The sequence below is a fragment of the Ostrea edulis genome, chromosome 7, assembly GCF_947568905.1.
Source record: "Ostrea edulis chromosome 7, xbOstEdul1.1, whole genome shotgun sequence".
NCBI lineage: Eukaryota > Metazoa > Mollusca > Bivalvia > Ostreida > Ostreidae > Ostrea > Ostrea edulis.
The window spans coordinates 46,496,191-46,509,952 of record NC_079170.1 but is presented as its reverse complement, the minus strand read 5'-3'; the positions used below and the strand labels follow the sequence as shown (position 1 = coordinate 46,509,952).

Genomic DNA, 13,762 nt, shown 5'->3' with positions numbered 1-13,762 from the left:
TTCTATGTATCTTTTATTGCATAAGAATGAAAATTTATTTTCAAACAATATTTTATAAAAATTTCGTTTTTTAAAAACATTGATCTTTACAGAGTGCGCATGCCCATCCAAACGTTGAAAGCACGCCGGGTTGTCGCATCAGAAAAGATTTATTCACATTGTAAATTTTTTATCAACAAAAACAATGGCGGTAAGTGAAATGATTAACTCGAGTAATCTTACATTAATTATTTCCTACCATATGTGAAAAATAATCTCATACCCATGTCCTGTTTATAAAACATGTACCACAGGCATCTGCATCATGCTTGATTCTACTCGCTGAATCTAAATATTTAGTAGTGATACAGTAAACTGTTGCTTATAGTTCAGGCTTAGCTAACTCATCTTAATACACTTTCCTAACTGTTTGCAATCATTGATGTCTGAGAAAGAAGCCGAATGATACTAGCCTAAATGGTTAGTTTATGCACAATCGAAGTGTCAGAACTGTAAAAAGTTTGCTTGAATGATTTTTTTTTTTATTATCATGTTGAGTAACTGGCCCCTTGAATCTCTAGTCAAGTGCTCTAGTAACTGAGCTATCTGGTTTCCGGCGATCAAATCCGTCTGAACGCTACATTCTTCCTTATCCGAGATTCCTCCTTATCCGAGACTCCTCACTCTTGCCCCCTCACAAGGGGGGCGGGTAAGAGTCGGAGGAATCTCGGATTACATTCTTCCTTACTTAAATGTCTTCACACTTGAAGACATCAACCCAGGATCTTTATCTCCATGTAAACATGGAGAAAATACATTAAACCAGAATGGGATTCAAACACGGGACCCCTGAATCTCCAGTCAGGTGCTCTACTAATCTCGGTTGAGATTCGGTTCGGCTGAGTATTTGGACTGACGCCTTCCCTGAATCTCGGAGCAGTCCTTCATAACTCATGTCTGGAAATTTACTTTCAGCTTCGACCGGTTCTAGCAATGAATGTGCACTTAGGTGACACTGCTGTTTGCTTCAAATCAGATAGCTGACTATTAGTATTAAACCAAATCTGTATCACTATTAATGTTGTATTACTTACCGTCTAAGTATGTAAATTTCATAAAATAAACCATCACTTAATATATTTTCCGTTCAAATGAGAACTTCTATGGTGCAATATTTCATCTCCCAAAATTGAAGAGTTCCTATAGTTTGTTTTTTAAATTAGCGAAATGCAAGTAGGTATGTAGAGATACAATGCATCAGTAACTAGATAAAGCAGACTATAGGAACTCTTCGATTCCAGGAGATAAAATGTTGTGCCATGGAAGTCTTCATTTTAACGGAAAATTTAGTGCCTATTTTCATTTTGGGACAGTAAGCAATACAAAATTAATAGTGATAAAGAGTTAGTTTGATAGTCAAATCACTTATTTGAAGCAAACAGCAGTGTCAAATAAGTGCACATTAATTGTTAGAACTGGCCGAAGCTGGAAGTAAATTTCCAGACATGAATTATGAAGGACTGCTCCGAGATTCGGTGAAGGCATCAGTCCCAGTATTCAGCTGAGCCAAATCTCAACCGAGATTAGTGCTCTACCAAATGAGCTATCTGGCCCAAAGGCCCCTGTGTCTGACCACCAGCAATCAAACCTGTTTGACTGCTACTTAGACTAGTGAACTCACTTAAACTAACTCAGGTCACCCTGTGTGTAATATGTTGATTAGACTGATTAGAGCGAGCGCAGCTACATGTATATGATCTGTCCAGAAATATTCTGGTGTCTACTAATAGGGGAGGGGGCAGCTATCACTTTGTTTTGCATCACCATGCATGCCAAACAGTCAAAGCTAGTAAATGAATGTGAGGTGTTGCTTTCACAGATACAGAAAACACAGAACTGTTATTTTCTTTTCTACAAAACAAATTCCCAATCTAGATCCGTCACTGCTTCAGTTAGATATAAAAATTATCATGTCAAACTGTAGACCATGGTGTCACGCATCTCTTATGTTGTCCTGGTAGTACAATTTGTTGTACATTAGGCCTAATGTGGCATACAGCGTTCAGTGCATTGTGCTGGAGACCACAAGACTAGAATGAAATCAAGATTGATAATCTACCAGTATGCAAATTCGTTATCTGAAATCAGAAAGATGTGACTTTGCAAAATTTTCGCCATTTTTGATGAGGGACTTTTAGGATTGTGTCGAGGAATTTTTCAAGATGATTGTACATCTTCAACACTGGACATTTTCATGCACTATAGTTGTTAGAGGTCGCTGTGCTCTTGAAAGTGAGTTTTTCTGATCGCCTGCTGTCCATCGTCTGTCTGTAAACTTTTTACATTTTCGGCTTTTTCTCCAGAACCACTGGGCCATTTTCAACAAAACTTGGCAAAAAGCATCCTTGAATGAAGGGCTTTCAAGTTTGTTTAAATGAAGGGCCAATCAATCTCGTAAATCAAGATAGCAAATTCAGGACTACACTTATTTGAAATCACGTTTATTTGAAATACATTTATTCTGAATCCATTTTCATCAATCGCATCCCCCACCTTTAGATTTATTTAGGATGGGTATATTTCTAAATTGAGTATGTCAAAATTTACGTCATGGTTCATTCTCATTGAATGCTCTCCCTTACATAGAAGCATCAGATAAATCTTGAGAATCTTGAATTGTATGGAAACTGAAAATGGCAGCATGCTTACACACTTAAGTAGAGATCATGTCAACCCACAGGCTGTTTAACTTTTCAATATATTGCAGACTCTTCCTATGAACCCTAAGCCGTTTCTGAATGGACTGACAGGTAAACCCGTGATGGTGAAGCTAAAGTGGGGCATGGAATACAAGGGATATCTAGTATCTGTAGATGGCTACATGAACCTTCAGGTAAAACGTTATGTGTTATTTATTTTACAGTTTCAAAATTTTGAAAATCAATGTCTATTATAACAATATTTATTGTTACCGTCCATGCTTACTGCTCTTGCTTAATCCAAAAACTATTTAGTGTTACAAAATTTAAATATGTCCAACATTTTTAACAGCTAATCAGTAGAACTTTGTAGTGTTTTTACAACACAACACATTTACATGATGGCACAGGCCTTCCAAGAATTTGGATACCTTTGATATGTAGAATGATCTCCCATTATACATATCAAGGGTACCCATAATTATACTCCCCGTAGACAAAGTAAGGGGTTATACTAGGTTTACCTTGTCTGTTTGTAGACATGATATTGTCTATAAATAATGAAGTTGTGGACCTGCTGTTTTGATTAAGATGTTTTAAAACATTCAAGGAGTTTACATTTTGAGGGGGAGAGGGGTATTATGTTGTCATTGTCCAGAGTATATCTGGAAAAACCACTGATTCCTTATTCTTCATTGAGCAAAAATTCACCATTTCCCACCATCAAAATGCCAATGTGTTCTGTAAGGGGTATTAGTCCAGCTAACAGTTTTATGTGTCCTGTAAGGGGTATTGGTCCCAATGACAGATTTATGTGTCCTGTAAGGATATTAGTCCTGCTAACAGTTTTATGTGTCCTGTAAGGGTATTGGTCCCGCTGATAGTTTTATGTGTCCTGTAAGGGGTATTAGTCCCGCTGATAGTTTTATGTGTCCTGTAAGGGTATTAGTCCCACCGACAGTTTCATATATGGGAATGTCTTTGGCAAGGAACATATAATACACTGGCCAAAGATATCTTTGTCCAGTATCACTGAAGTCGCAGTCTCTACATTCTGATTCTCATTATAAAATGTCTCCACCTAATAACTTGTGTACTATGCTGAATTATTTGTTCCACTTTCATCTTGCAAATGTAAGAAACCTTGTTGAGTTTCAGAATGGTTCATTACAATTAACTGGCATAGAGTGAGTCTCGGTAAATGGTGGTAAGCACACTCGCTTCTCGCCACTGTCTAGTAATGGTTGTATGTTAGAGAGTATTGTCCCTACTGCCCGACAGAGGTTGTATGTATATATTTTGTGTATTTATAGCTTGCCAACACAGAAGAATACATTGATGGGGCTCAGACAGGAAATCTAGGAGAAGTACTCATACGCTGTAACAATGTGCTCTATATACGTGGAGTGGAAGAAGAAGATGAAGAAGGAGAAATGAAAGACTGATAACTTCTCCTCAGTGAGGAAGAGGCAGCAATCCTCGTTATATTCATCACACATCGCGTCATACTTCATTATTGTTTTTACATGCCAGTTTCTGTGACTCATGCACTTTCACGTTTTTGTAGACATCTACCGTCATGTTTTTATTTGAACTAGAAAATTTGTTGTAAATATATTGACATAAGATGTAAGACCGAGTCTTTTTTTCAATCATGCTTGTATTATTCTTTCCTCCTAGATGACACCATTTGATATACATGATCATTTCTGTATCACCGTGTGTTGTGCGAAATTTGAGACATCTGTATTATAATCATTTTGATTGAGAGGACCCATATTTTGTGAATTCTAATACCTATGTGAACTGTAAGTTAATTTTTGAAACATGTACAAGATTTAGTGTCAGAACATACCGTATGATAGTGAATCTTACACGTGTACATGTTTCAAAAATTTACTTCTAATTTACAAAACAGCATGCTTAATGGGTTTTTTGTCCAATCAAATACCAATCCCAAAAACCATGAGCCCTGTATTTTGCATCATAATGAAAGAAATACAAGTTCTTTTTTATGTCCCTGTCATGAAATGGCGGGGACATATAGTATTGTCCTTTTTCTATCATAATTTGGTGTCTGTTTATGATCTCTGCCACGGATGCACATGAAACATATCAAGAATATCCTGGTAAAGTCATTATTTAGTTTTGGTTGATTGATTTTAGACAGAATTGTGCTTCCTTGGACTTATAACTCGTAGTTTCCACTCGTTGTCTTGGCCATATCTGGATATTTTGAATTGAAATTTGGGATCTAGATATACATGTATTATGAGAGCATGCAGGTCAAATACTTGTATGGGTCTGATCAGTTAGTATGGAATGTTCCTGCATAGAAAAAAACACTGTCAAATCAAAAGTTAGGGCGAGTACATTTTGCATATAAAACAAAAAAATATGCTATTCATATTTTTAGGATCACAGTACTTCTTCATGTTTATGAAATGTACATAGATGTATCCACAGGTTTTTCAGACACTATACAAACATTATCCTATTTTGCACATTTGATTAAAATCGTCATACAATATAACCCATGCTGATCTGGAGGTTGAACTGGAATCACAGCAGTGAGAGGCGAGTACGTCGACTCCTGAGCTATCCAGACACGAGATTGTGGGTCTTGCATTTCCCACTCGAGCACATGGGTGTCCTCCCACATCAATGACCTATTTGTGCTATAATGTTCATTTTTTAAATAGTAAATTAAACTAGCTAAAGTTTCTGTATTTTCTTTTTTGATTTCATGTATCTGCTCTTTTTCATACTTCAGAGGTCAGAAAAACTGCATTTTAGAATAATTAACTTGTTACATAGAACGACTGGCAAACATTTTGAAAGGGATTAATTGGATACTGGTGGAAGACAACAGCATATTGGGCCATATTTAAAAGAATGTTTGTTTCCCCTCCCCCGGGTCTGACTTTTAAAACAGACCAGGCAGGCAGGTGGGGTTTTTTTGAAAAATTTTGTTGGAAACGCATGAAAAAGCAGCTCTGAACACCGATAGTCATAGTGCGAATGCACTCGGTGGATGCAATATGTTGGTTACTTTACGAATACCTACATAGAAACATTACATCTTTTCAAAGAAAACATTGAAAACAAAACCAAAACATTTATTCTTGACTTAAAAGAAACAGATGTACTTAATAACATATCAGAACGATTTTTGTTCTGGGAATAATAATTTTAGAAAAACGGCAAATTTGGTGTGAAGCTTCTCTGGGATAAGGAGGACATATTCTCTCAGGCTTTAGGGGTGGGGCAAAAATCGACCAATTTTTGAAGATCGCAAAAACTGCATATTTGAGGAAAACTAACTGCATAGTGATATAGAGCACAAAGGCCTCTGCCAAAACTGTTAATTTCATGATCCCTGGGTTTAGAGGTTCTGACTCCAGGACGGGGTCAAACTTTGTAAATAGTGTGTATCTGCAAAACATTTATAAATAGATAAAACTACTTTAATACTACTGAAACTAAATGGATATTTGGAAGGAATAGGTAGTCTTTTACCCTAGGAGGTGACGAATCCTTGGGTGAAGGGGATCCATGTGTTCAAATGAAGGGCAACGTCCATTTCCAAGAGGAGATAATAGCAAAAATATGAAGAAAAAAATTAAATCTTCAGAACTAGCAGGCTAATTTTAACCAAACTTTGCACAAAGCATCCCTAGGTGAAGGGGATTTTTAAATTTGTTTCGGTTTTTTTTCAAATGAAGGGCCATGCTCCCTTCAAAGAGGAGATAATCACGAAAATGCCAAATTAAGGTAATAATAACGTCCTTTATTTAAACAAAATAGCACAATTAGTTTTAAAAAAAAATAGTTTACATTGTTGTCCTGAAAACACACACACACATATAATATATATATATATAGACAGACAGACAGCAGTAATATACAGATACAATATAAAATAGTATATGAAGGTATGTTACATACACATGCTATCTACATACTTAAAACTGAAAATAAACAAAAACAAATCTATGTTTTTGATTTCTAGTATTACAAAAAAAAACTAAGATAAAAGGATTTAAAAGTTTTCAATGTAAAACTTATACGGTACCAATTTTGATGCACCAGATGCGCATTTCGACAAATTATGTCTCTTCAGTGATGCTCAACCGAAATGTTTGAAATCCGAAATAACAATGAAGTTTTAGAGCTATTATAGGCAAAAAAGTGGAATCAAATTCTTTGAAGGATAAGAGCTATGCGTGAGGGAGATGATCCTTAATTTTGAAATGAATTTCTAAATTTTGTCCTAGCAATTACATATACATTCGTATTTTCAAGCTAGTAATGAAGTACTTAGCTAGTCCACCAGCTGTTAGATATTTTAAAAAATCTGGCATATTATTCCATGACTGTAAAAGATATTTTAAGATGGTGTGTCTGTCCCCTGGATCATCTTCACAAGTCGAGGGTTATTCTTTACCAAGTTAACCCTTGACTTGTGAAGATGCCTCTGGATATATTGAATTACTTTGACTTATCTGGTAGATCTACTGCTAATTTCGTGAACATACTGAAAAACATCTACATGTAGATAGTCGGGAGTTAGGCCATGTACAACTTTGAAGACAAGAATGATAGTTCTATATACAAAATAGTCTGACAGAGGCATCCATCTAAGTTGCTGCATCATTTCTGTTGTAGGTGTACAAAAATTGCTATTTAAAATCACTCTAGCAGCTCGCTTTTTAGTTTTATTATAATAATTGAGGGAAGACAATAAAATTAAACATTTTCAGTAATAATTCGTTTGACAAGAATGAACGTAATCTAGACAAAACACCTATATTTTGCTTGCAAGTTTTTGTTTTTCTTTTTATTATTGTTTTGAATTAAAAACTTAAAACGGGTACAATTCTACACCATAAAATCAGTATCGCATGTGTAGCAACGCACAATGTTATAACCAGGCACATACTATTGTTTTTCGGGAGGGAGGGGGGGGGGGCAGCTGGTATAAAAATGGAAAAATAGGATTCTTCAAAATTTCTTGCCATGTAAAATTATCATAAAAAAGATGAATGACAACAAGGATAACACTAAACAAATATCAATATCTATACGGTCACGAAAAAAGTATAATATAAATTCATATATCCGGATTCATATACTGATTTAGATATCAATGAAAACAAAGCTATATATATATTTGGGTTTTTTTTTCCCCACGTCTAATGCAATTAAAGGAAAGAAACCCTCATTTGCATTAAATCTAGATACTTCAAAACGAATTCATTTCTGCTCTGACCGAAAGTATGTTTCTAAATTTTCGGGGACGAATATTGCAGACAAGATAATTAATAGGAGAATACGTAAATTCGAGCTCCTTTGGGATTTAATGAAATTTATATATGTGCACCATTTTTTCAACACGAATTGAACTTGTGAAAATATTATATCAGGCACGTATACAGGGGATAGGGATGGGCAGTGGATCTGTATGGAGCGCCAAATTAACATAAACTCAAATAATTGAAGATATCTTCAATTATTTGAAGATATCATCAATTCAATTATTGCTCTCTTTAATTGAGTTAATGCGCGCATTAAATCAATTATTGCTCTCATCAAATGAAGTAATGCGCGCTTCAATTCAATTATTGCTCTCATCAATTGAGTTAATGCGCGCATCAATTGAATTAATGAGAGCAATAATTGATTTAATGCGCGCATTAATTCATTTATTGCTCTCTTCAATTCAATTGATGCGTGCATTAATTCAATTAATGAGAGCAATAATAGATTTGATGCGCGCATTAATTCAATTATCGCTCTCTTCAATTCATTTGACGAGAGGATCAATTTAGTAGAAATATTGCTCGCAATAATTAATTTAGAGCTCGGTATAAATAATTTGAGGATCTCTTTAATTCAACTGAAGATATCTTTAAATCATTTACAATGCTTTTGTATAAGGAATTAATGCGCGCATCAATTCTTTTAAAGAGAGCAACAATTCAATTAAAGATATCATTAATTCAATTGTGGATATGTTGAATTGAAGATATCTTTAATTATATAGTTGCTCTCTCTAAAAGAATTATTGCTCTCTTCAAATGAATTAAAGATATCATTAATTCAATTGAAGAGAGCAATAATTGAATTAATGCGCGCATGAAATCAATTATTGCTCTCATCAAATGAATTAATGCGCGCATTAATTCAATTATTGCTCTCATCAATATGATTTAATGCGCACATTATATCAATTATTGATCTCTTCAATTGAATTGTAGTGCGCATCAATTCAATTGTTGATATCATTAATTTATTTAAAGAGATCATTAATTCAATTAAAGCGCGCATCAAATCAGCTGAAGAATTAATTTTCTCATAAATTCAATTAATGTGCGCAATAATTCAGAATTGAAGATATCATTAATTATTTGAAGAGATCTTTAATTAAATTGTTGTAGCGCGCATCAAATGAATTGATGATATCTTCAAATAATTGAAGATATCCTCAATTATTTGAGTTTATGTTAATTTGGTGCTCCATAGTATGATCTGGTCTGCCCTCCCCCACTTTTTGACAATTTACTTTTTCCGATATTCTAACATACAAAGTCAGTATTTTCTATACATTGTACATGCAAAATTGAAACTAATATTTTTTAAATTTCATTTTTATGATGAATTCAATTATAAGCACCAATGCAACTCCTGTGAGTTTCCAATATATTGTCAGTCACAAATTAGGTGGAAATGTTTAATGCTTGAAAGCTTGCATTTATATCAGTGATCAATTTTCTTTCCTGTGAAATGATATTGTGCATTGAAGTAGGACTCTCTCTCTCTCTCTCTCTCTCTCTCTCTCTCTCTCTCTCTCTCTACTATACTCAATGAATATATATCACCCAAAGTCAATAAAAGCGTGCAATTGAGGGTTTCAAAATCATAGTTTATCGACTATTCAAAATATATATGGTAACATGCGTTTATTAATGGTAAATATCTGTTGAACACTCACCTCAAATTGTTTCAAGTTAAGTATGACAGATTTTTTTTTTACGGTAGGTCAAAGTATGGTATATTTTTCGAGATTTTTCTCACATGTGACCTTCGTTACTGAGTCCTTGACATGATAATATGTAAGATAAACATTAATTTTCCATGTATTATTCCATAACTTGTATTGGAATTGACTGAGCATATATTTTTCTAATTTGCGAAAGACAATAAATACAGGTTTTCAAAGAAAATATTTAATCAACACAAGAAATTATCTGCTGTAAAAGTCAGCAATAAGATTTTAAGAGCGCAAAATAAACGACTAGATATCACTTTCAACATCTTTGAAATGGCAGAAAATAAAATTGATTAATAAATATTCTCGAACAGTTCAATTTGTATGCAACATGAAAACAAAAGACTAGCAATAGATATAGAACGATAGCTTTTTTGTATGTAAATGAAGTAGCGCTATAATTATGTAACGTATGTTTCAACACTTACACAACAGTACATCCATGAAAATATTATGGAAATACCAATTTTAATAGAAATATAACGTAGACAAGCAAAAAAATTTACCAAATGTGTCTTTTCTTCTGAATTTGTTAATTTGCAATAAATATGCGATTAAAACAAAAGTAAAAGATTGATGTTTCGCTATATAAATGCTCACGATTCTTATAGAAATAACAGACACATATTTTGAAACCTGGATTGCTCTTTGTTATAATAAACAATGAAAGTAGCGTATGTTTCTTATTTTTCCTTTCATTACTATAAACACATCATTTCTATTCAAAAAATGAAAAGAATCATATTTACCCATTTCTACCAATCTGTTTACAATAATAATATAAAGAAAATGTTTAATTTCCCAACATTTTGATTAAATGTATACCGAATCTTATGTTTTTGTTGCTTATTTTGGAATACCTTTCCATAGAAACTGTCAGTATAATCCACCACGCGGTGTTATGAATGAATATTTAACGTGAACCTTAAGACATAGATGTCCCCTATTAATTTTGAGGTCAAAAGGACAACGGTTAAACTACTCTGGACATACGCTATTGTCCGTTGAGAAATCTTTCCTTGATAGACATCAAACTTGAAACACTGGTGCCCCTTATGAATAGATGACCCCCATTGGATTCCAAGTCACAAGGTCAAAGGTCATACAAAATTACTCAAATGACCAATTGCTTATAAGTATTTTGAGAGACAATACTTACATGTATCATTATGGTAGCCTTTGACCGGTAGTTAAACCTTTATTTTCACTGTCTATACAGACATTCTACCTTTTCAGTATTACCACAAGGGGAGCATATAATATTATTTCTAAAACATTTTTTCATGGTTGTTCTTATGTTTTAATACATTTTTTTTCATGGTAGTTATTCTGTACTTCTGCTCTCACAAGCGCCATTTCTGAAAAAATAAATAAAAAATTAAAAACAAGTAGAATAATATTACGTAACGGAATTTCTGGTAACATACGTTACACTCAGATAAAATATTTTTGAATGATTTCTCTACAAGATTGCATAGAACAATCATTAGAGATTAGTCCCTTCATTTCTAAGATATATTATGAAAAGATGCTGAATTTTAGCAAATTGATAAATGTAGAGTTGCATAGTTACATGTATCATAAATAGGACAGTAGCAGAGAAAAACATGGCCTGTATTTCTTGCAGAGGATATCTGTATATGCTAGTGAATACGGGAACAATAACACATTTGTTTCTTCATAACATAGTTGATATTCAACAAACATATCATTAAAGATGATATTTTGTCAATATGTAGTTCAATATTTGATGTCTAATCAAGCATTTCATAAAGTAGCATACGTTACTTTGAGTAACGTATGTTACCAGCATTCTACTCAATGTAATTCTTACACCAGAAGAATTTCGAGATATTTGGAATACGATATACATTCTTTGATATCAGAAGAACAAATTCAGACCAAAACATTTCATCTGCTTAATCAATATTGTATATCAAACATTGCAGTTGTTGTAACAGTACTTACCGTAAGAGAAAATGAATCCTAATTCTCAAAGTTTAACACGTATTGACTTTCAAACTAAAATGTTCATAGTAGACGTTCATGTCGTATACCACATCATGCAGAGAGAGAGAGAGAGCAAATATAGGTCGGAAATTGTTCTATCATCCCCTTTAATTAATTTCTCGGTAACGAATGTTACATCTTGACACGTTTGTCAAATTTCAGACCAACCAATGACTTCTGCAAAAGAAATGTTTATATTTTCATTCTCTGTACACTGCGAGATTTTCATAAAAGGGGTAACATTTGCTCTGCAAATACGTTTTCATAAAAAAGTTTATTGTATCGTATGTTACATTTCTAAAATCAGAATGCAAAATTTTGAGAATAATGATGACTTCTTCTCAATGCCACATCCAAATATCGCTTGAAGAATATTTTCCCACAGTTTTTGAATATTTTAGCGCCAAAATAGATCAAAAACATAAAGATAATACGAAATCTTTGTCCATACGTTGGGTGTTTAATTGACCCTATGATCACATAATATAATCTGGCGACATGGAGTAATATATACACCACTGCTTAAAAGCATACGCAAAAGGTGTTAAACTTTTATTGAATGAAAATTTAGGAAATACAAATGATATTAACGCAAAGAAAATTAAAAAACACGCTCTCAGATTTTTATATTTGCTTGCTCAATTTTAAAAATTGAGTCGGCGACAGTCACGTATGTTACAAAATTAGGGTATCTACGCTTCCTACCAAGTTTATAAGTAAAGGGGAAATAAAAAGTATACCATGCCTAGGGGTCCATGAATGTATAGCACACAAAATATATGATTTGATATAGCTTATTTTCTAATAAAGTGCCGGCGACATCGATTGCACGCTTTTATTGACTTTGAGTGATATACATGCAAAATGACCGTAAATAATTATGTAATTCCCAAAGAGTCAACGAATCTTGAAAATATATACTATATTTCCTTTCATAACATCGGTAAAGTTGGCTACTAGTAGCCAGCTCAAGATATAAAGGTTATGATTACTTATAGCCAGCTACCAGGTAAAGGTTACTGAGTTTGAATATGATTGTCTATCAGGTTTATTTCTATGGCGAGGATCCAAACTTCATGCTCGGCTCTCCCCAATTACTTAACTTTGCGATGCAAAATACAAATAAACCTTTCCAGCTGAGTGTTTGAGCAAGCTTTGAAAATGATATGGATTGAATTCAGACCTTCATTCGATCACCGGCAGTGGTCACCAGTGGTCTCCATATGAGTGAAATATTCTCGAGCGGGACGTTAAACAATATTCAATCAATCAATCATTAGATATACCATCCATATTAAGATATGAGCTACATTTACACTTTTAATTACCCTGAAATGTCAACATTTAGATGTTATGAATTCAATTTTGGTATTATCCTGAAGCTTGAAACTCCACCTAGATCTGGATAGGGATTTTTTTTATTAGGTCTACTTATGACACTGTTGCTGGAGTTAAATTATATATCGTCGACTGACCAAAATCGGTGACCTTTTGTTTACGTGTGCACGCGCGTTGTCGTTTCCGGGTGTTGATTTCGTCATCAATTTCGCCGTAGTGTTTGCAAACATACACAGAACACGCCTTCATTTTCCCCCGAAAATGAACCACTAGAAGGAGAGTATGGAAAAAATCAACATGAGCACCCAAAAAATAAGCCCATTTACTTATTAGAGGGTCGTTCTGAAACATGGGTACACGAGATTCAGAATGGAGAAATACATATTCACGCGATAGTATTCGAATCGACGCCATTGGGACCAAAATTTTCAAGTTCCATAGACCTGTATGGTTTAATTTTTCATTAGTTTTCTATATTTTCCTTTTAAACATATATATACGTGTTACCTATAGGGAGAGCTCCGCTCTCACGGCCCTCTACTAATGCCAATATTTTTTGCTTCGCCCTCACACATGGTCACGCCACAAGCCTTCAAATTGATATAAAGCATACCAAAAGTCTAGAATCTATACTATGTTATTTTATTGATTGACGTTTAGTTACACATTCCTCCTATATATACGT

At 33.9% G+C, this 13,762-nt stretch overlaps 1 protein-coding gene across 1 annotated transcript; it reads left to right on the top strand.

Moving 5' to 3' along the window:
- Positions 1 to 72: 72 nt before the first annotated feature.
- On the top strand, positions 73 to 5,403 carry LOC125653231 (small nuclear ribonucleoprotein F). Its single transcript, XM_048882584.2, has 3 exons — positions 73 to 190; positions 2,747 to 2,872; positions 3,992 to 5,403. The coding sequence occupies exons 1-3, from the start codon at positions 185 to 187 to the stop codon at positions 4,121 to 4,123; spliced, it is 264 nt and encodes an 87-aa protein (XP_048738541.1). The 5' UTR covers positions 73 to 184; the 3' UTR covers positions 4,124 to 5,403.
- The last annotated feature ends 8,359 nt before the right edge of the window (positions 5,404 to 13,762 follow it).